General features: G+C 35.1%; 2 protein-coding genes across 3 annotated transcripts in view; one reads left to right on the forward strand and one right to left on the reverse strand.

The window, feature by feature from the left end:
* LOC134546293 (T-complex protein 1 subunit gamma) overlaps positions 1-22,563 on the reverse strand; it is a 91,285-nt gene extending 68,722 nt beyond the window's left edge. Inside the window, exons 1-4 of the mRNA XM_063389012.1 lie at positions 22,427-22,563; positions 22,289-22,350; positions 4,513-4,689; positions 2,139-2,293 (exon numbers count right to left, since the gene is read on the reverse strand). Of these exons, the coding sequence (XP_063245082.1) occupies positions 2,139-2,293; positions 4,513-4,689; positions 22,289-22,350; positions 22,427-22,463 (431 nt within the window). The 5' untranslated portion in view covers positions 22,464-22,563. The remainder of the gene's footprint in view (positions 1-2,138; positions 2,294-4,512; positions 4,690-22,288; positions 22,351-22,426) is intronic.
* A 285-nt stretch (positions 22,564-22,848) lies between these two features.
* LOC134546294 (DDB1- and CUL4-associated factor 12 homolog) overlaps positions 22,849-23,734 on the forward strand; it is a 53,718-nt gene continuing 52,832 nt past the window's right edge. Inside the window, exons 1-2 of one of the 2 annotated variants that reach the window (XM_063389013.1) lie at positions 22,849-22,925; positions 23,194-23,632. In XM_063389013.1, the coding sequence (XP_063245083.1) occupies positions 23,222-23,632 (411 nt within the window). In that variant the 5' untranslated portion in view covers positions 22,849-22,925; positions 23,194-23,221. Of the gene's footprint in view, positions 22,977-23,193; positions 23,633-23,734 lie in introns of both variants that reach the window. The other variant, XM_063389014.1, reaches the window with a different exon arrangement.

Below are 23,734 nucleotides of genomic sequence, written 5' to 3' on the forward strand. Positions count from 1 at the left end.
TCTTTTATCAAACTTCCGTTAGTTATCAGTGCCATGTGTAGACAAAGTTTGAGATTAGAACAGAAACAACGTAAGAAAGTATTTTTTACAAATTAAAAATATGTATGTTTTTGTTTTTATAATCGTGTATTTTCACGTTTTTTTTGTTGTAATCTTAAAAGAGATAATATTAAAAAGCCGCTCTAATGAGATTTAATTGTTTCTTGGTTAACAAAAACTATTAATTATCAAATATTGTTAATTGTTTATATTATATTGATTATTATTTACACGACGTCATACTGTACGCGTACGCAATACGACTGGATTCGTTGCTGCAACATAACATAGCATGTTATGCGGTATCAGAAGTACGAGTAACGTAACGATAGTAACGAGTACTAATTGTAATAGTAACGAATAAATACGGGTACGCATTTTTCCGTTACTTTTACACCTCTAGTAGGCACTACCGTATTTATTTCCGAATCGCTAGGGCAGTTTTCTTGTAACTTTTGTTTCAGGCAGTTGTTGGGGTATCTGTCCGGGAAAGGGGTGGTGATGGTTTGAGTTTAATCCCAAATTTATTTTCTAAAAAAGTTGACAGGTTTCTTTAAATGAAAAAAGTATAGTTCTCCTGCGGACATTACCGTATTTACTCGTGTATAGCGCGCCCTCGTGTATAGCGCGCACCACGATTTTTGCAACTAATTCCAAAGAAAAAAAAAATTGAAATTTTTTTTCCCCCATAAATAAATTTTACTAACATTTTGTGGTACCTGATTATTTAAATTGATGTGTGGTGATGCGTCAGGAAAATACATAAACTCTGCTGTCTAAACGGAAGATAATGAAGCGCTATATCGTCACAACTGGTACGTGGAAGGAAGGAAGGGAGGGAGGCGTGCCGCGCTACGTTGCTAAGCTGGCGCGGAGAACTTGATGACTCACCGGTGAGGAATGGAGGAAGCGAAGAAGTTGCCGGGGGGGGGGGGGGGGGGGGGGGAAACTGGTGACAACATTCTCTCTTTCTCTCTCTCTCTCTTTTTACTAGCTTCTGAGCTGGCTTTCTGTAAAGGGGGGAGGTCTAAAAATAAACAAGAGACCATGATGTGCGAGCTTGCGCGCGCGCGTGTGCGTGTGTGTGTGTGTGTGTGAAACAGAGGCCTTGTTGCTTGTGCGTATGTGTGGGGGCTGGCCAGAAACGTCACCCGTCACCCGGCAGTTAACGACTTCCACTCCTCCCCGCCTCCCCCCCCAAAAAATTTTTTTTCCCGTGTATAGCGCGCATCCTTATTTTTTTCCTTTACTTGAGGGGAAAAAAGGGCGCGCTATACACGAGTATATACGGTACGTTTGAGGCGTACGTGCGTTGCCGCAGCCGCACTCCTGCTTTTTTGTAAGGAATTAAATCGTCGCGCTACACTAGCACCACCTGTTAGCAACATCCCGAACCAACATGGCCGCCAGCAGACAGCCCGCGTCGACGATAGATAGCAGGACAATGCTACGTCGGCCGCGAGCTGAGATGCTATACTTACGTGGCGTGGTAGGGTATTCTGGTTATTTTGACGCAATCGGTGATCACATCCGTACTTATGGGGTATCGTTTTAAAGAGAATTCACACATCTGCTCACAGAAATTAAGATTTCGTTAATATGACCTGTTATTTTTCAATTATACAGGTTTAAACACAATTTTTATGCTATTTTCGGTTAATTTTTATTTTTTGGGGGCCAAAATTTGTCCAATTCGGTTATAGCGAGGACACGGTTATAGCGAGGATCAAACCCGGAACCGTGACATCTCGCTATAACGGGACTCTAGTGTATTTTGAGATGCTTTAAAATGGATGTCCCATGCCCAAGAACGGAAGATTTAATGATCAACTTTGAACACAATTGTAAAGACCACAAGGATTGATGGATTCAAGCATCTCTGACATTTTATTCAGTGGGATATATTTTCTTCTCATTCTTTCCATCATAGTGAGATATGTTATTTATTTTTACATATTTTTGTACTGCCCCCTTGAAATATGTAAAATGAGGTTCCACTATATGTTTAAATTTGAATATAAAAATATTTGATATTGTAAATGATTGGATATTGGGACAGGACTCGCAGAAGCCTAGTTGGTAGTGGTGAAGGCACGTACCCCATCCTGTTCTGCAGGAACACCACGGCGTCCTCCAGGGCCTGCCGGTACGCCCTGATTATCACCGTGGGGTGTATCTGCTGCTCAAGGAACTGCTCTGCCACGGCCAGCATCTCCCCCGCCAACACGATCACGGACGTGGTGCCATCCCCCACCTTCATTCAAACATTCAATTAAAATGTATGTGATTGTCAGTAGGCATGTTACAAAGAAAAAAATAATAATGGTACAATGTTTAAATGTGCAATCATTCAAAACAGTCAATACAACTCTATTAATCATTACCAGTAATCTATAGACCCATAAAAACCTTACAATCATATGGACTATTTTAAATTGTGTTACATCAAATTTTTTTTATCTAGGCGCTGAGTCATTTTACTTGCTATTTCATAATAAAAAGTGTTGGGTCCATGCCAATCCTAGAATTGGCCAATTCAGATAAAAATGTTTTCCAAGGCTTCAGCACAATATTTATATTTGGAAAATCTTGTTATTTTTTATAGGGGGTTTAAACTTGATTTGTTGATACTTTAAATAAGGATTTTCATATGACTATTTAGGAAGTTCTTCATTTATCAGCCGATATTGAACCTACAGGCCGATGCTGCATTTATTGTCCTTTACAACAATAATCAGCCGGTACCACAATAACAGGCAATAATCAGCCATTTCCCCTTTAACTGGCAGATACCCCACTAATAGGGCAATCCCCAATAATCGAGTGATGCCTCAATAGAGCAATTCCAGACTAATCAGATTAGTTTCACTAACCACATTTTTACAGTTGTATTTTTTGATTCATCAGTACTTTCATAGCTTTATCAAGGTATTGAGCTAATTCACCACAAGCCCTGTTTAATTGAATAAGAATCTTGTTTAGTTAACAGGGGAACAGTAACTGTTTTCATAATTATGGACAAATTTTATATTAAAAGTTACTAAAACATTATTTTTTATTTCAAGTGTCATTATCACACAATGTCAGGGTTCAGTTGATGTTTTAATAAGATTCACCTAATTATAATTCAATCAACAAATAAAATTTTGCCACAATATAAAAATACATAGAGAAAATTTATGTTTGTGCAGTTACATTGCCTATTTTTTTTATGAATTGCAAAAGTTGTAAGTAAAAAATAAACATCATTATTTACTTCTAATTCACATTTGTAAAAAATAAATAACAGGTTTTTGTATCTGAGTACACAAATCAGGAATAGTTTGACAAGCATTATAGCAAAGAGTATATAATCTGATGAAATCAAAGAACAGAATCCCAAATATGAAAACTGAAACTGGAATTGGAATCGGTATCTCGCAACCAATGAAATTAAACATACTGAATTAAACATAACTGAATTCAGCAATCTGTATTTCATAATCAGAATAGCACTGACGAAACACTTTATTTTCTGCTGATTTATAGCTACGAAGTTTGTAAGCTATAACACTGAAAAACTTTTTGTTCCATTATCTTGCAATTTCTGAAGAAAAAAATCTATTTGGTGAAATTTCAGTATCATGTACCCAAGTTTATCCCTTGATCCTGATGGTACGCTTTGATCCTGTGGTGCATGATGCTTGCTGTTTTAATTTAACACAGCAAAAGCTCTTGCACATAAAAACTTGTGATATAACAATGAATAATGATTATGTTGAATACAAAATATATTTTACTTTATGTTCAACTTAAGATCATAATATTTATTGTTATGTCACAAGTTTTTGTTATGTGCAATTTTTACGTACTAAATTAAAACAGCAAGCATCATATACCACAGGACAAAATGTACAGGATCATGCCATCAGGATAAAGGGATAAACTTGGATACATGATACAGAACAGTTACCATCTTTTTTTAGTATTTTAAGTAAAATATGGGGAGAAATAAAAATAACTTTTCCGGTTCAGATATGCTAATGGAATCACCCATGCACTTTTCATAATATTATAGCAAAAAAACAAAATCTTTACAAATACTAACCTGAAATAGGAATAGAAATAAATTGTTTAAAAAATAATATTTAATACATTTGAAAAAAGTTATATTTGCATTAGTAAAAAAATTTTCAACTACAAGATTTGATGTAAATTTGAATCTGCAGTCACAGACAAAATTTGCTTCGCTGACTAGGTTGCTACACAAGTTACTCACTTGCTTTCACCTCAAATGTTTTGGTAACTACTGCCCGTTATTTAAAACCCTTCGAAATCTGTATTTATGAAATGCTACCCTACAACACAGACACCTACATGACTGTGAATGACTCATTAAAATCAGATCCCAAAATCTAACCAGAATCAGTAGAAGAGTAAGTAAACTTTGAATTTGTTGCTCGATGAGCGCCCACAATACTACCAAACACTCACCTCTTCATCTTGAGTGCGAGCAATCTCGATCATGGACTTGCCAGCAGGGTGTTGCACTGTTATCTCACGAAGGATAGCGTTGCCATCGTTTGTCATCACGATGCCACCCATCGGGTCCATCAACATCTTGAGCATGGCTTGAGGCCCCAGGCATGTTCTGATCACATCTGCAATAGCCTGCACAAGGAGTTTCTATATTAGTATAGATATAATAAGATTGTGTGTGTTCGCATCAGAATTAAAAAAAATAAAAAATAACACCAAAAAAAACTATTGCAGTTTTCACATTCTGCAAAGCAACTGATTAGTGCACATGTTTTAAACTTTTAATGTATAAACAAGCCAACAATATCTATACTCAAAAATTGTTTGATGAACTTTTGAGAAATCTTGGATCTTCATTGGAACACTTTTATTTTCAAAAGACATTAAAATAAAACACGGGTAAATTTCAACACGAACAATTAAAATCTCAAGCTGCATTCAAGGAAACAATTTCAGGTTCACAACTCAATCTAAAATAAACTAAAAAAATTAAATTAAACTAATCAAAAACAATATTTAATTATATAAATCTGAAACAAAATTTATTACCAAAAATTAGCCGATGCTGTTTCTCAAAAAGATAGGGATGTTTAATGTCAGGGAGACTGTTTTCCACCCCAATTAGTCACAATAAATACTAGTTTACAAATTTATATTTTATGAGATTTTTTTCCAGTAATTAAAAGAATTCTGAATACAAAAAACTTTACAAAATTTCAAATTTACTAACCCAATATTTGATGTTTAACACTTTACATGAAGATAAGCAGACAGAAAAAAGGCCACATTATTGTATCAGCTAATTGTGATAAGTGATAATTAAAAATTCATGAAAGTTACCTAGAATTGTTTAAGCAAAATAAATTAATGTTTACAATCTGGATGTTGGTGATTTCGTTGCTTTAGACTAAAAAATTTATATAAAAAATGAAGAATTATTTTTAATGTGTATTTTTGACAGAAAAAAAAGCCTGAAATGGTGACTTTCACAAATATTTCTTGGTACAAAAACATGGTGGGCAAAATTGTAATTCGTAATACATGTGAGAGCATTCATTTTTAGTATTTCACTATGATACGACATGTCATTCCCTAATGAAAATAATAGTCATAAGTAGTAGAAAGATATTTATTTATTTTTCTATTCTCTTTTTATATTTAATGTTAATGCCACAAATTATAGCGCCAATATGAAATATTTGTATTGGCATAAAACTATTCTTACTAGCATACAATATGTCTGGATCAACATTCCATAGCAAAATAAGATTGAAATAGAATCAACAATTTTATATTTCTTATAATGAGAAAAAAAACCAAGTCCAATTACCTAAACAAATGCACATAATAGTACACCTATCCCTCACTTAGCACGGCTTCAGATTGTGCGAATTAATTTAGCGTAATTTTAATTTTACTGCTCTAGTCTCAAATAGCACATCTGTAAACTTCAGTTAGCACAAAATCTCGGCAGGCAAAAAAAAAAAAAAGTCGACCATGACGCCATGAAGTCTGTTTCAACCTCTGTGAACATGTGCTGTGGGATACATTTAGCCAAACAAGGAGAGGGGGGGGGGGGGAAGAGAATCACGCGCAGGTCTGTCTACGCTATCGGTTGTTGTACAAACATCAGCTGTGGTAAGTTAAATTGCGGCCATGGAGTGTAAAGGACCAAATGTTTTTTACGTCCGCACGTATGCCGCCGTGCTGTACCGTTGTCGCCTGGACACAGACCGGGCCGTGAACTCAGTCTAGCCAGTGGCAGGGAATTCACTCAAAAAAATCAATGTCTGCCATTCAGCAGCCGGTAACTGTACGTGCTTGATCACTAATAATGCATAGTGTTCAAGTATTTGAGACAGAACTAGAAGTATTACGGCGCGCAGATTGTCATGAAGGCCACGCTTATGTTGGTCGCACTTTAGTTTAAAGCAATTCAACTGTGCACACAATCGTACGAAATAAGGACTCTTACCAAAAGTTTATAAAAGTCTGATGCTGTTGTTTGTACTAGTGGGAATATATTTGACATTAGATACCGGAACAGATGATTCACGTGGAAAAAGTTGTTAAATGAATGTTGCAATAAAAAAAAAATATCAATGGCCTGAAAAATTAAAATATTCGTTTCACTGTCAGTAAAGGATGGTTTGGAAAGGTACACAACGTAGGTCACGCCCGGGCGGACAAGTCAGCCAGCCGACTGACCATAAAGTACATAACCACGTATCTCCGGCTACGCGGTGTCGTATTTGTTATACAAAATGTGATGGGAGGCATATAAAGATAAAATAGTGTGACATATATATATTTGAGTGTTATTCAATGCATTTATATTACGTAAAGTATATTCCTGCGCAATTTTGGAACACATTAAATAAATTAGCCTTGCTATTTATGGAAACTAATGCTTTAGAATACGCTATTTTGAATAACATGATCATTTTTAGGAACGAATTAGTCGTGCTAAGTGAGGGATAGGTGTACCCTAAACAAAATTAACATATTCACTTGAGAACACACAATAATATGTAAACTCTTTCAATATTTACCAGGTATTTATTTTAAAATTAAAACATTACAATGATTCCCATAAATATTTATTTCTAACTAATATCTAATAAGTTATGTTTGCAAACTAAGAGAATCAAAAGTTTTAAGACTGATTGGGATATAATATTTCACTGTTCCTTTAAAAATGACACTTTTATTAACTATTTATTGTGTCTAATTAAAGTGGAAAACAGTCTTGGCCTCTCACATTAAACATCACTGCCTTTTTGAAAAACAGCTTTGTCCACTTTTTGGTGATAAATTTTGGTTCAGATATGTATAATTTAAATATTGTTTTTGATTAGTTTAATTTATTGAGTTTAGTTTATTTTATTTAGATTCTGAAGTATTATTGTTAGTTGTGGACCTGATGTTACAGAGTTGGTGAAAAACGTAACAGTTGAAGAGACTTTAAAGATCGACACAGTTTGCTGCTGAAGAAAAAGGTTGGATGCGGAACTTGGCTTATGGTGACTCAAACTGGGAGCACACTTGGCGTGACGTTCGTGGCGCGGGCAAGGTTGGAGACTGTTTGGCAAATACGAGTAGCCTGAAGCCCGATGGCACGGCTTTGTGGTGCACCAAATCTGTTTAATGGTTACGAAACTGGAACATCATCATGTATATTGAAGAGCCAAAGAGTTAGGAGGTTTACGCAGTACCAGTGTGGCAATAAACTTATAAGTAATTTTTTTATCTATATTTTTACATCAAAAATTGGGCGTGGCCGCTACGAGATGTTGGCGACATTGAAGTGCATAGTTGGCAATTCGCTTGTTTTAGCGGATGGGTCAATCAAGTGGTCCAGCAGTGGTTGCTCGACCAATTTAAGATAATTTTATAATAATTTGTGCCTTGTTAACATTATGTATTGACAGTTTAAAACTGGCACAATAAAATTTTTATTCTTGCTGGTTTTATTATGGCAGCCATTATGTTGCCATGGCGTGCGACAGTTTTGACATTTACAAGGGTTTACCTACATTGCCATATCTTAGCTTTGGTAGGTCATAGCATGATAAAACAAAATCTAAGGCATTAAGCCCATTATATACTAAATTCTGATCAAAAACCACCTTTCTCAAATCTCTCAATCTTACCAACTTTGCAAAAATTTGCATTTTCATAATTTTTTTTCAGAATGAAGGCAGTATGTGTTGTGGTTAAAAATATTTTTGGAAGTACTTATGTAATAGTAGTGTAAATACAAATTATTTGGAGTGTGAGACTTTGCTACTTTTTTTTTTACAAGCTTGTAAAAATGATTTTTTTTTGCATATTTTTGCTTACTTTATACAGCTTATCTCTGGTGGGCAGTTATCTAAAAATCTTAAATTTGCACATAATTAAGTACTCTATGGTACATAACTCCTGTTAAAATTTTGACACTTGAGATTCAAGTGGTTCATAAGTTACAGTCTTGCCAAACTTGTGAAAAATTGCATTTATTTTTGCAATAATGAAAATGTTAATAAACTGAAATAATTTTTTCAAATACAAATGCCTTAAAATTGGCATTTACTCTGTAATTGAAAAGAGTTCCTGAACTAGTAACATTTAAAAGTATGCCTGAGATGTTTGCCAAGTGTTTGAAGTGCGCAGGTCTCAACAGAAACGGACTTGCTCTGGTATGGTCTGCTTTAGAGGTGGGTTGTTACAGCAATTTTCGGTATCTGTTCCAGCTAAGCAGTAGCGGTCCCAGGAAGTAACAAGGTATCAGCATTCTTGTTACAGGTTACACATCCTCCGTGCCGTCATCACCAGCGTAAAAAGGTATCGGTTTTCTCTTTCCACGTTCTTCGTAAAAAGGTATCAGTTTTCTCATTCTACATTCTTCGTAGTTGTAAAAAGGTATCAGTTTTCTCATTCTACATTCTTCGTAGTCGAAAAAAGGTATCGGTATTCTCTTTCCACGCCTTTCATAATCGGAGTCTTCAATCTTTGCAAGGAGCACGCACTGCGCACTGAGTGTACTTTGATGAGAAGCCTAAGATGTACATCAAGCTCTGTCCCTGCCCAAACACGCCAGAATATTCACCTTCGGCCAACCTTGGGATTTGTTTTATTTTTGAGCAGGAAAAATGAATTCAAATATTAAAAGTGGTCGGTTAGGTTATCTACCTTAAAACACTTTAGAACACTATGGACGGTTAGTTAGGTTAGTATAGCTACATTAAAATAAACAGAGAAATATAAATATATATAAATAAACCCGAGGTTGGGCGAAGGTGAATATTCGGGCGTGTTCGGGCAGAGACAGAACTTGATGTACATCTTAGGCTTCCTCCCCCCCTACATTCTTTCCCTTCTTTATCCCTTATTCGTCGTGCCGCTCCCTCCCCTTTCACAAGCTCAGCCCACGTGACCGTCATCTGCGATCGGGTTCTGCGCACACTGGCCGTGGTGTTGTTCCAGGTGAATTCTAAACTGATACTAAAGTACTTGATACTTGAATAATGTACTCATTTGCAGTACTTGATACAGGTGTGTATCAGTTACAAAGTAGAGTACCACCTCTAGTCTGCTTGTTAGTCTGCCAGCAGCTCTGGTATAGGAAAGGTGGTTTGTGTTTTCATGCATGGTTTTTGTTTTTCAGTATGGAGAAAGAGTGTGCAATAGGACATTTAACAAATGAACAATGCCACACATGTGTTTATGGTTCAGTGCAACAGGAATTAAAGAAAATCAGTGAGTTTAGTTTAGAACAGTAACAGCTAATATTTTCCAGAGTTTCTAGTGATGTTAAGTCTGTATGTAAGTATCATGAGATTAAGTATCTTGTTAAATATCATCATATATTTGGCCGGTATTGCAGTCATCCTTTACAAATAAATACAAAAAAAAAATCACTAAAGGACTGAGGGAAATACATACTGAACATATTCATAAAGAAACAAACTACAATTTACTGCTTGTCCCTGGTAAATCCTTGTATCCTACATTCTACAAAAAATGTTTTCTACCATTAGCAAATGATGGAACAGGCGACAAATGTGAAGACTATTCCTGCGAGTGAAAATTTGGAAAAAGTGGACAATGTATGTACTCAGTTAGGGTTTTCGCCAGCATCTAAAATAAGGAAATTGGGTGTACATAAAAGACCACAAGCAATAGCTGACAAGATTGGTAAAGTTTCAAATGTGTTGAAAATAAATATTGAGGAATCTTTTCATGAAGTGATGGAAAACCGAGGAGTAAGTGTAGAGCCTGTAGAAGAGTTTGAAGAATTAATCTTGAAACTTAAGGGAAAATGTGCTGTTGCAGAAAAAGAAGTGCAAGTGAAAATAATTAGTTTACTTCCAAATTCGTTGGGTTGACAAAGAATAGTTGAAGAGTACAGTATCAGAGCGTTTGGTAAAACTGACAAGAGATCTAGTGAAAGATCAGGGAATTCTACCCGAGTTGGGAAAGAAAAAGGGTTTGGCATTCAATCAGAGGTGGTTACTACAGTCCGTGAATTCTATGAAAGTGATGAATACAGTCATCTTTGTCCCGGAAAAAAAGACTGTTTATCTGTGAAAATAAATAACATGAAACGTCAAAAGCAGAAGAGGCTGGTTGGTGCTGTACAATTTGAATGAATTGTTTGCGGAATTTAAAGATAAACATCCAAACTGTAAAATTGGAAGATCAAAATTCATAGAACTCAGACCTAAGTGGTGTGTCACAGCCGGATCATCGGGAACACACAATGCTTGTGTTTGTACTTATCAGAATGTTAAACTAATGGTGGATGGTGCAAAGCTTATGAAAGACTAAAAAGACATTCTTGAAATACTTGTTTGTGATATGAATAGTTAGTTACAACTGTATCATGGGCAAATGTGTTAGATGTCTAGGAAATGAAGTCTGTTTGATGAATTTGAAGAAAGTGATGCCATCCCAGACAACATAAATTTTCAACAATAGACTACAACAGATAGAGCTGAAATGATAACTGTTATTCAGCCAAAAGAAGAACTCTTTCAGTTCTTATTGAAAAACTTGATTCACTTACAACACATCATTTTATATCAAAGATTCATAGTCAATAGCTGAGAGAGAAGATTAAGGAGAAACTTATGGAAACAGAGTGCATTGTTCTTGCAGACTTCGCAGAAAACTTTACATTCGTTATCCAAGAGGATATTCAGAGCTACCACAGTGTAAATCGCCAAGCAACTATCCATACCTTTGTATATTATTACAAAGAAAAGATAAGCTTCTAACACAATGTGTTTGTGTAATCAGTGATCATTTGGACCATAATCCAACAAAAGTGCATACATTTCAATCTCATCTTATGAAACACTTAAAAGACACTGTTCCTTGAGTTCAACATATAATTTATTTCTCAGATGAATCAGTATAAAAATAAAAGGAATTTTATGAATGTCTGTCACCATACGAATGATTTCGGCCTTAGTGCAGAGTGGAAATTCTTCGCAACATCACATGGAAAAAATGCCTGTGATGGTGTCAGAGGGACAAAAAAAAAGGGAAGTAACAAAGGCGAGTCTTCAAATAACAGTCAAGGATCACATTCTTTCCCCTGAAGATATGTTTATGTACTGTACACAGACAATAAAGGTAATGTGTGTGTGTGTGTGTGTGTGCGCGCGTGTGTGTGTTAAAGAAGAGGAAATTACTGCTCGACAAGAGCTCAAACCTAGGTTTAACAACTGCCAATGGCTCCCAGGAGCATGGAAATTTACCACTTTGTTCCACTCACTGAGATTATAATGAGAAGTGATGCAACATTCAAATCAGAAGAGTATGATGATCTTCCAGTTTCAACCAAGCCTGTCCCCCCTGAATCTTCGGAACAATGACATTGTTGCCTGTGTGTATGATGAACAGTGGTGACTAGGAGTCATTGAAGAAGTTAATTTTGTGAACAATGACATTTATGTAAAATTTTACATCCCAGTTGGAACTAGAACGTCATTTAAGATGTCATGTGCAGACACAGTGTGGGTGCCTCTTAAGAATATGTTGAGAAAGCTCAGTACATCAGAACTATCCACAGAAACTGGACATTCACACAATATTCCAGCATCATTATGTGATGAAATTTCAATGCTGTTTAACAAACATAGAAAATAAGATATGGTGAACAAATTAAAATCGTAAATCATTTATAATATCAAAAAAACATATTGTCTATTTAGAAATGTGATATAAATGGACTATTGTGCTTCATATTTTGTGCATAGTGATTATTTGTTTTGACATCAAAATTTAATGTAATATGTAATCATACTTTTTATGACTTAGTACAGTACTTACAGCATTATATTAAATTTAATTAAGAAAATATATACAGTTATTAGAATTGCTTCTATATGCAAATAAATAAATTTTTTACAAGATCGCAACAGGCTCTAACTTAAGAACCAGTTGAATCTCAAAGTAATAATTTTAACAGGAGTTATGTACCATGGAGTACTTAATTGTGTACAAATTTCAGATTTTTATATAACTGCCCACCAGAGATATTAAGCCGTAAAGTAAGCAAAAATATGAAAAAACTAATTTTTAAAAGCTTGAGAAAAAAAAAAGTAGCAAAGTCTCACACTTCAAATAATTTGTATTTACACTACTATTACATAAGTACTTCCAAAATATTTTTAAGCACAACACATACTGCCTTTATTCTGAAAAAAAAAAATTACGAAAATGCAAATTTTTGCAATTGTGAGGCAGAAGTTCAACCTTCAAAGTTGGTAAGATGGAGTGATATTAAAAAGATGGTTTATGATCAGAATTGTAGTATATAATGTGCTTAACGCCTCAGATTTTGTTTCATCATGCTATGACCTACCAAAGCTAAGATATGGCAATGTAGGTAAACCCTTGTAAATGTAAAAATTGTTGTGCGCCATTGCAACAAAATGGCTGCCATAATCAAACCAGTGAGAATAAAATTTTAATCGTGCCAGTTTTAAACTTTCAATACATAATGTTAAAAAGGCACAATATATATATATATTTTTAATTAATAAAGCTACCAATAATTTTTTTTAGGACCACTTCATATCGATTGACCTGGATTTCAGTACAGCTAGCTAGCTTAAAAGAGACATGCTTTCGAAACTTCAATTTTAACTCAGGGGCGATGAAATGGTTTTGTGTCAAAAGAAACATGCCTGGAAGGCCTATGGAGAAACAAATTTTAATTTTTTGGTTATAACCTATATCTTTTTTCCCACATTCCCCAGTTAACAAATATTTAAAATATTTGTTGAGTATTTTAATAAACATTGTTGTTAAATTTTGATTGTAATCTAATATTGCACGGAAGCTAAGTAATTTTGAATTGTATACTTGGCTATGTACCGTTTTAATCACTGGTGCCAGTTAAGGTTTAGGTATAAAGATTTTTCAAATAATCAGTATGTGTAATCAAAAAACTGTTGATAGCAATGTATTTATCGCTATATATATCATATTGATAATAGTTAACATTTTAAGTAGTTGTTCACACCTGAATATTAAAGGCGATTGTAAACTTAAATCACCAGATTTTGAATGCTTTTGTACTTTTATGAGTTTTTTTTTTGCCGTTAATAAAAGAATTGTGCATACAAAAAAATTGAGGTTGTTGATTTCATAAAGAGCCCAAATTAAACATTAATTTATTTGGATACTGTTTTATTGTTTTTTTTAACACTTATAGTAAGTATTTTGGTAGAAAGATTTTTTGAAGTTACAGAAAATTATTTAAAATATTTATTTTACAATACCAGTTGGGTGTTAAGTTTGTGTTCCCTAACTCTGAAAAAGAAAAGGGGGCACCAAATTAATAACAAAAAAAAAATCCCAAAATTATGTTTTTTTTTTAATTTGGGTAAATATTGTATGTAGCAGCTTTTCTGTAAATAAAGTAATTAAATTCTGAAAATTGTGTTTTTCAATACTAAAACCTTTCCTCTATTTACCTTTACAACAGTATTTGTAAATTCCTGTCAGTTTCAGAGAAATTACAGTTTATGGGTTATTTTATGCAGCCTGAACAGTGATGATGCAGCTGCCACCATTGTGATTTAGTGTAGAAAAGTGGGAAAGGAAAATTTCACACCATTCCACTCCGAACAGTGAACAGTTCCTCGCTCGTGCAATTTTATAGAATAAAAATGCACGCAAAAGATGTCAATTATCATCTTTCATAGACTATAGTGACCAATAAATTACCTAGAGAATTTTCGAGCTACGGTTAATTAGGTTAGGTTAGCTACATTATAAATACTATAAAACAAACCATCCACTATCTTAAACTTTTTTAATGTAGCTTATCTAATCTAACCAACCATCCACAGTATTTTAAAGTATTTTTAATGTAGCTTACTTGACCTTACCAACCATTTTTACGATATCCCGAATTTCTAATATATACACCAAACTTTAAAATGTTATTAAACTATTAACATTTTGTAATTTTTTTTTTAAATTTAGAAATGTGGTTTTTCTTAAAAATTACTAAAGTTTTAACCAATCAGCATAAAACTTCTAACCCAATAACCTATAATGGGATTCAAATCCTAGATGATTTTAGGTAAACAGAGAGAAAAACTGAGGAGGAAAAAAAACAACCTGAGAATATACTGATTTGAATCTTACATACTTGCCAACTTTTGAAATTCCCAAACCAGTAGAAATTTTAAAATGATTAATTATAGCGTAAACCAAACACTGCAATTTGGTTACTCCACGATTAAACAAAACATAACAAATAACCAAATACTGTATATTTTATACTATCTAACAAACAGCTGACACGACACGGGGGGGGGGGGGGGGGGGGGTCGATCGGTCGGCTTTACGGTGGATTGTTAGTGGGCGCCACCACGTGGTACGGCACGTGGACCCGGTGAGACTCCTAACTCAGGGCGTGACGTCGCCCATGTGAGACGTGATATTCCCCCTTGAAAACATCTAGCACTAATTCCTGCCCACTCTTAGCGTCGGGCACACTTTTCCCTACGAAGTGGGCTCTCAGGCGTCCCACACGTCGCCACTCTCCACGTGGTCACACAGATCGAAAATAAAAGAATAATACGTTAAATTCATACACCTGATTTATTCCGCTACTTCAGCTCACACACGTACACGGTTGAAGCTATGCAAAATGCCCACGGCACGAATCGGTTTATAGGTGATGAGCCACCACGTGGTCACATATTAAATTACGTAGTACAAAGAAAAAGGACCGAGACTGGTCGTAAATTAATTAATAAAGCAGTCCCCCGACCGACAGCCGCTCCGAGGACTAAAAGAAAGCGATTGAAATGAAATTAAAGTTAACAGAATTACTTGGCAGAGAATACAAGCGGTGAGGTCCCCGGAGTGCTGATGCGTCTGCTCTCGGTCGTTGATGGCGGAAGACTGGGGCGAGATCATGGCTCGCTCGACTAACATGGCGTCCTCCCGCCGAAACAATTGCCGTTTATAGATATTAGCGAATTCGTGCCACGGGAAACTAAATTAACATGACAAGAAAGCGTTGAAAATTATGTAACAATTTTTGAATGAATTGAAAAGATTGTACAAATTATAATTACTAAGATTTAAATTTAATTATTGTCTGGCTTCGGGTTTCCTCGGGAATGTCCGGAAACGCTATGATATTTTAATACATTAGTTAAAAAATAAAAGTACATAAAACCCTCCCGGCCGATCTGCCGTCACGTTGCACTTAGGGAATATAAAAACAAACAACACAATTACATATACTTATGTTTTTAGGGGTGCGGCGCACTGGCTCGACAGCGCCCTCTTGCCGGGCGAGCACACACACACGCACGCACACGTACGCACGGGTAGGCGGGAGGTTTGAATGGAGGGTGGATGGTGTTTGGGCGGTGGCATATCGGACTTACAGGGGGCCGTAGGCCCGGACGATGTCACAGCTATTAAATTACCTAAAAATCTGCATTGTAATATTGTGAATTTCTTATTTCACACACATCTGATATAGAAGTTTACACAATATTGCACCCATTATCAGCTGCATGATCTTATCTAGGTATGTAATTAAATATAGGCCTATAAACTTATTTACAACACTTTCAAACTAGCTTTTTTTTCTTAAGGAAAATGCTTCAGTGATGCTGCAGTTGCTTTCTTAGCTTTTTGAAGAAATTTCTCAGAAAACTTCTGATCATAGCAAAAACCCACTTGTCTGGATTTAATTACAGAAATGCTTTCAAGAGAGTTATTTGACAACTGGGATCTGAACTGGGTCCTGTTTTTCTTGACCAAACTAAAAACCCTCTCTCACTCTGCATTACTGTGAGGGATTGAGAGTATGGAAAACATTACTCTAGATAGTCTATCAAATTTCGGTTCCCCAGTTATGCTTTTCATATTTGAGACACTGACCCATTTTTCCACAATATTTACACTCTGTGTTAAACAAGAAAGATCTTTCAGCTGAAGGGAAATGAACTGTTTGTGAAGTTCATCCATGGCCATGCTCCTTGTTTCATTGTCTTTAAGTGGTAACATTACAGGAAACAATTTCAGGAAGTACTCAACATCAGAGAAACTGACATTTTCAATGCCCTCAATGTTGGTAGCAATTGCTTTCATCAAAACTTCGTTCTTCAGAGGAAACTTGTTAACAATATAGTCACATGCAGTGATGAAATACTTTTTCACAGATTTATAAAACACTTTTTTGTCAGATGCTTTTAATTCACTTACAGTATGTGAAGTCTGAAAGCCAATAACGCAATAACCATATCAGAGTCTTGCCTCTGATTTTCAACAGCATGATAGCTAACTTCAAGAATATCCACATTCTTGATAGCAGCAGGCTTAACAAACTTAGATAATATCTCTTTCAACAAGTCACAGAGCATGTGTCGCAAAATGTGAATTTGCGGTTCTGATGCCTGGAGCATTGTATTTACTTTTTCAAATGTGGGTATCACATGCAACAAAAACAAACAGAAAGCTCTATTCAGTGGCATTGAGAGAAATAAAAACAGCTTTTCTTCACGACTTAAATTTGGCCTTTTACTTTTCAAAATAAGGTCAGAATCACTTACTGACAAGACTGCACCAGCCATTTTCTTGTAAGAGACCTTAGGATCACCATCTGCTTTTCTTTTACTTGACTGTTTTCTTTCAAAATTAAAAAAAAATCCTTTTGTTCCAGACAGCTTGGTTGTCATGCTTGAAGGTGAGGAAGAACACGATGGCGAAAGAACATCTGACTTACCTACTGATGTGAAGTTCTCTTTGGGCAAGAGTGAATAACCTGATGGTTTATGAATAATGCCTACCCTCTCTCCAGATTTGTTACTCTCTTTCGGAATCCTGTAAGATGTCAGTGACGAACAATGTGGTTTCTGATGACTAAATTATTTCTTGAAGAAACTTAACAAAGGTTCCCACTGATCTACAAATCTAGTCAGACTTCTACCCAATGACAGCCACCTGGTACAAACATGTTTCAAAATCTTCTTAGCATCTTTACTGTGTAGATTTTGAAATTCTGCCAGACTTTCTTTTCGTTTGCTGCTTTTCTCAAGATAATAATAAATGTGTATTAAAATTTCGTCAATTTTTACTGGCAAGCAACTTGACCCCTTTTCTGCAGCCAAATTAATCAAATAGCACAAACATCCCATTACAATAAGTCCCTCCTGAGCATTTTTTAAAACAGCTGCCACACCATTTTTATATCCAAGCATTACTGCAGCATTGTCTGCAGAAAATGATATGTTTTTATGGGCACTTTAAGACGTTCCAATTCTGCCAACATCAAACTGCTGATATTACAACCTGTTGCATCACCTTGTAAATTAGGCAACGAAAGAATTCACGAGACAATTTTTTGCACATTTTCGTCAAAAAACATAACCACCACTGGATACAGTTTGGAATCAGAATCATTACTCCCATCGGTTGACAAACAAAAAGTGCCATTTTGCAAATGCGTCACAATATCCTCTGTAGCATTTGCAGACATTTTCCTAAATAAAGGCCCGGCGTGGTCGGCCACACTAAGCGGCAGGTTATGTTCCACAATGAAATGCGTGAACAAACACACACTTCTAATGACGGCATTGTCCACGCTTTAAGTTTTCACAAAATAATTCTGAATTTTCGTATTTTCTTCGCCACTTTTCATGTTATTGTTGTGTTTGGTGGTTTTGCCATGATTTCTAATGTTGTTTTTTCCGCCGTGTGCAATGTTTACATCGCAACGACAAACCTTACAGAAGGCATACGTATTACCTTTATCAGACTTGATAATATACGGAAACTCTTGCATATACACGTCTCTGAATGCCTGTGAGTACTGCTTGGTTTTTCCGCTCATATTGTAAACAATACAATTCTACTGATGCCACAAACACAATTACAATACACGCATCTCTAAATAATTATTTACGTAGCACTACGCATTTCAATGCAAGCTAAATAAAAAAAATAATTATATAACCATATTCAAACCACAACACTTTCTTTCGCGCTAAAATACTCAAAGACTGCTAAAAAAATACATGCCCAAAAGCCACCCAGAGCCCAAAAGATAAACACAAAATAAACTATGCGATGAGTGGCTTGTAGCAACCAATGAAGAAACAATTGACACGGATGTATTTTATTTGACTTTGATATCCCGTCGCTGATACGATACCCTGACGTACCAACGGGTGTGTGAAGCTAAAAAAAATTGATTATGTTTCTTTAACAAATTTTCACAACCGTCGAGTTCCGTCAGTTTAAAAAAAAAATGAATTAGATGTTCTTGGTTCAAACAGCTAAAATTATCAAGGTAAATCAATGTAACTAGTTTATGTGTCGTAAATAAAAGTAAATTGCGTCTGTAACTAAAGTAAGTGTATTTTAGACCTAATGTGAGTGCGGCAGAGCCGTTGCAGGGTACAATTATTATTATACATACATTGATCACATTTTTATCCTACTAGACTATTAACTTATTCTAGAATGCTTGGAATTCTTTGTGTATGTATGTAACAAGTTTATCCAGTTCAAAACAAAACAAAAAAAAACTCATTCAAAGTTAGTGTAGTGTAAATATATCAACAATTTGTTTTATATCATGTAAACGATTCAATAATTCTATATGTTTCTGTTGAAAGTTAAGTTGTGGTAAGTTCAAATTAAGTAAAAATTATGTATTAAGCCAGGATTGAAAGCACTCGGTGAGCGTGGACCACTGAGTGTTGGTGAAACATGACTACATCAGAGACTAACGTTTATATCAAATTTAATGCCCTGAAAGAATTCCAAACAGATATTTACTATTCAATAGTCTTGGGATCCCGAGAGTTAATTTAAATTAATTAGTTTAGTTATTCTAATAATTATAGAACAAGAGATTCAGATTTGGATTTAAATTATGACGCTGGTAAGTCTTTCAGGCGGAAATCAATGTTTTTTATAAAAAAAATAATGTTCGTGAAATTCAACAAACGGGAAACGTTCCAAATCGACGACTGGACGGGGACTGGAAAAAAAACCGACCTCAGTGACAGTTATAGCCTCTACAGACGTATTGACTTCCTCGATGACCAGGACTCTGCGACGATCCGCGTGTAGCTGGCTCTCCTGCTCTGGATAGCTGGTAGGTCGTTGACTCAGTCCTCCTCTCGTACTGGACTGCTGGGCTGTTCTACTGCTCGGCTTGTGGGCCGCCTCCTTCTTAGTTTGCGCCGTCGAGTCGGTCCTTCTCGCGGACCGGGCTGCTGGGTTGTCCTCCTGCTAGGCTCCCGAGACGTCTTCTTATTAGCTCGTGTCGTCAAAACTGCAGCGCCTTTCCTATTTTAACGTGGTTCAGTCGTCGTCGATTGAATAATTGAATTGTCTCTCTCTCAAATCCTCAAGATATTTTAACCGTTCTTCTTTGCGTCGATTAAGGTAACATAATTAGGCAGATCTTCGTTCTAGTATAAAAGTTTCGTTGCATGTTCTTCCGTGAATTTTAGTGTTGAAATCTTCGACGATAATTAACAATTCTTATCAAAACACAATATTTTCAATAAATTTACTTAATTCTTGGTATATATCGATAAATAAATCTTACCGTTACTAAAACAGCTCTTCGATATCTCTTTTAAGTATTAATTCAAATCATACGAAGATTCCAGTTTGCTGCTAAAATTACGGACGCATATTATCAATGACCGAAAATGGAACAAACCGAATATTCTAAAAGAATATTTTTACTTGTCCTTGTTTGTAACACGCGATTCTACAATTTTTCTTTAAACAAAAAAAAAATCAATGCTTTAACGCAAGCAAAATATAATCAAAATGAATCTCCTATTCTTTACAAATATAGTAATAAACAACAAATTTATTACCTTTTAAAAAAAAACCAAAGATAAGCATACTTCCAGAGACAAAATAACGTTTTAGCTTATTTAAAATTTGTAAAGATTTGCATATCATAAATCAAACAATTTTTTGTTTCGACTTCTGCAACCACCAAAATTGATCAATATAAATATTTCTATAAAGTACAAACGTTGACTTTATAACCAAAATCTTACAAACGTATTTTAATAACGTAAAAATGTCGGAAAACCAGTAAAATAACTGATATGGCCGTACAATCGTACAATCACATGATTTTCCGTACACTTTACAGGTAAATCGTACAAGTTGGCAAGTATGATCTTAGGTTTCCCCCGTGGGTCTGTGTGTTGGAATACTTTAGTCATTATAGGTATTATATTAATAATGCAAATAGTTAATATTGTGTGCTAACGCATGTCACAAATTGGCTAAAAAACATTTTTGTCAAGGGTTGACGCCTGAGTTTGGATGCACAGTAGGGACGGAAGATTTATAAGGGTTTATTTACTTCCATTGAATCATAAAATACTAATACAAATAATATACATGTTCTTATTTATGGAGAATCACAGGATCAGCAATGCAATTAACGCAAAATATTGTGGCAGCCGCATGAATGCACAGGTATTTAAATACAACCCATAAACAGTAACATTTCAGAAAACAGTAGGAATTTATCAAATCCGTTTTCAAGGTCAAACAAGGAACATCTGTACTACTGATAAACAACATTTTTTTGAATTTTATAGTTATGGAAAAGCAGCAACGTAAAAATGTAACATCAATTTCTTACATGATTTTTAATATATTTTTAAGAGGGTGCTGTTTCACTTCAAGTAGTTCACGAGTAGTTAATAGTTTTAATGTATGTGTTGAATACTACTACTTTTATTTTTAATTGTAGTCCAAACATGTTTTCTACCAATTGTGAAAAAGCACTTTGTATTTGAACCAGTGGTTCCCTCGTATTAATCATTTTACATGTATGTTGAATTAAGGTGTCACATATGAAAAAAATAGTAATTTTGGGTTAAGGGCTGGTGGAAAATAATTGTCAATATTACATGTAATATTACTTAGTGACATAAATTTATAATCAATTTTAATAGCATAGCAAAGACGGTTTTCCATGAGAGATTGGTTCTGTTTGTTCAATGATACTAGCTGCAACTTAATACTGTGGTCTTCCATAAATCCTTAAGAATAGAGTATAGCACAGATTGTTTTCATAAATACAGGGATGTTTAAAGCCCGTACAATATGGTGGGGACCAAGACTGTTTTCTACACCAATTTGTTGTCTATTTCAAGTGAATATTTTTTATAATTCTTCAGTATTCATTTTGCAATGGACAACCAATTATGGTGGAAAACAGTCTTGGAGCCGGCCATAACATACTAACTAGCTTCCCTTTCTTTTGGCAAACAGGCTCAACTATAGGCCTACTGAATTCCTAGGAATCTCTGGAGAATCACAAGATCAAGGCTGCAGCTAGTTTAAAGCAGGCAGTGGGGCAGCAACAATAATCAGAGCAGTATATCGTGGAAAATGGTCTCAGCTACTAAAATTTGTGAATTTTTTCTTCAGGAACGTGACTTTTTCAGAATTACCAATTAATTCAAATTCAAGCATTTCCATTTTACTGCTGGTTGTACACCACTCAATTAAAAACTCTAAGTAAGCAATTCTTCAAAGATTTTAATTAACCTCAAATTAACATCATCTCTCTCTATGAAATTAACTTTACAATAACGTCAAGTACTAAAACCTTGAATTATCTAACTAACAACAAACCCTAGCAGTAAAAAAAAACACATTCTAGAACAAATTATGATACGTCAAAAATCTCGTGGTTCCTCACCTTGCCGGCAGAAATATTCTCCAACTGCACTTTCCTTCCCGACTCTCTTTTGGTGTTTTGGCCTATAAAACATTCATCAAAATTAGAGATAGTGGTAGTAAAATTTACACACTTTTGAATTATTAAATTAATACTTACTTAATACCAATATCGGAGCTGCACCGCCACCATACATTTTTAGATTTATTCAATTCTTATTCTTTCGATTACTTCTTCAAAATTTGAGAACCGTACATGTGCATACAGCAAAGATATTATATGTATTAACGTGACTCGCATTCTTGTTCTTTCCAAGGTGATTCAAAGTCATAGACTACACATATTACAAACAAATATACAAGTTATTTTAGTCAGCGTAGCTGCAAAAGGGTAGAAGTTTAAACTTTGAGCTATCTTAAATAATATATTTATTCAGAATATATATTTTTTCACAATACTCTTTAGTTTTTTACTAATGGCATTTGTTTAAATACACTTTTAGTATACAACAATTGTCACCAGGTAGTGCAACTATCGTGTTTGTATATAATTTATGAAGATTTTATTCTTGGTTTCACAATTTCACATCTTTCATCATCGAACTAGTGTGATAATCACTGGAAGCATTGTGTTGTTTCATGTTTTCCTTTTAAAAATGGTAAAGAATTGTCAATTTTAAGTTTGTGTTGACCAAAAACACTTTTAAAATGTAAAAACACGTTATAAGCATTTAATGTCGTAAAACTGAGCTTTTAAAGTGAAATATAGTTTGTGGTTATTTCATTGCAATGTTCTACTTTTTTTGTTGTGAAACTCACATTTGTTTTCTTAAATACTTAGAGATTTAATACAAGTAAATTACAGTTCTTTGACGTAAAACAGTGATTGTTATATTTCAAATAGGTTATGGTATTTTTTTCTTTCAGGTGATTTGCTTATGACGTGGTAACTGCTATGGCACACACTGAAAGATACCCAATTTATGGGCGTAAGCCCCCGTCAGCGACGTTAACCCGTATTGAAGAGTGGCGAAGTCGACTACGTGCAGCGCGCCTGGAGCGGTCGCGAAAGCCGGAAGGCAAGCAAGATGATTTCGTGTGTTACGAAGAGTCGGACGAAGAAGAGGAAAGTGAATGTGCGGAAAAACAAGTTCTAAGGACGTCGCACAATTTCGTTGATTACATTCGCGAGAGAGAAATAGGCAGTACTTTTCCTAGATGGATTGACAAAGAGTATGGCACTAGACATATACTTACCCACGAAATGTTCAAAGAGCATGACATACCTTTGGGTAACATGAATAAAGTGTTTTGTTCTCAGTGGCTTGGTGACAGACAAATCGCATTCGGAACTAAGTGCAACAAGGTAACTTAAGTTTATTCGTACTACTTCTTTCAGTAAACTGTGGCTGTATCTGAATACATAGGGATGCGTCTTTAGCACACACATCCCTACATCCCTTAGCAA

This window comes from Bacillus rossius, chromosome 1 (genome assembly GCF_032445375.1).
Source record: "Bacillus rossius redtenbacheri isolate Brsri chromosome 1, Brsri_v3, whole genome shotgun sequence".
Classification (NCBI taxonomy): Eukaryota; Metazoa; Arthropoda; class Insecta; order Phasmatodea; family Bacillidae; genus Bacillus; species Bacillus rossius.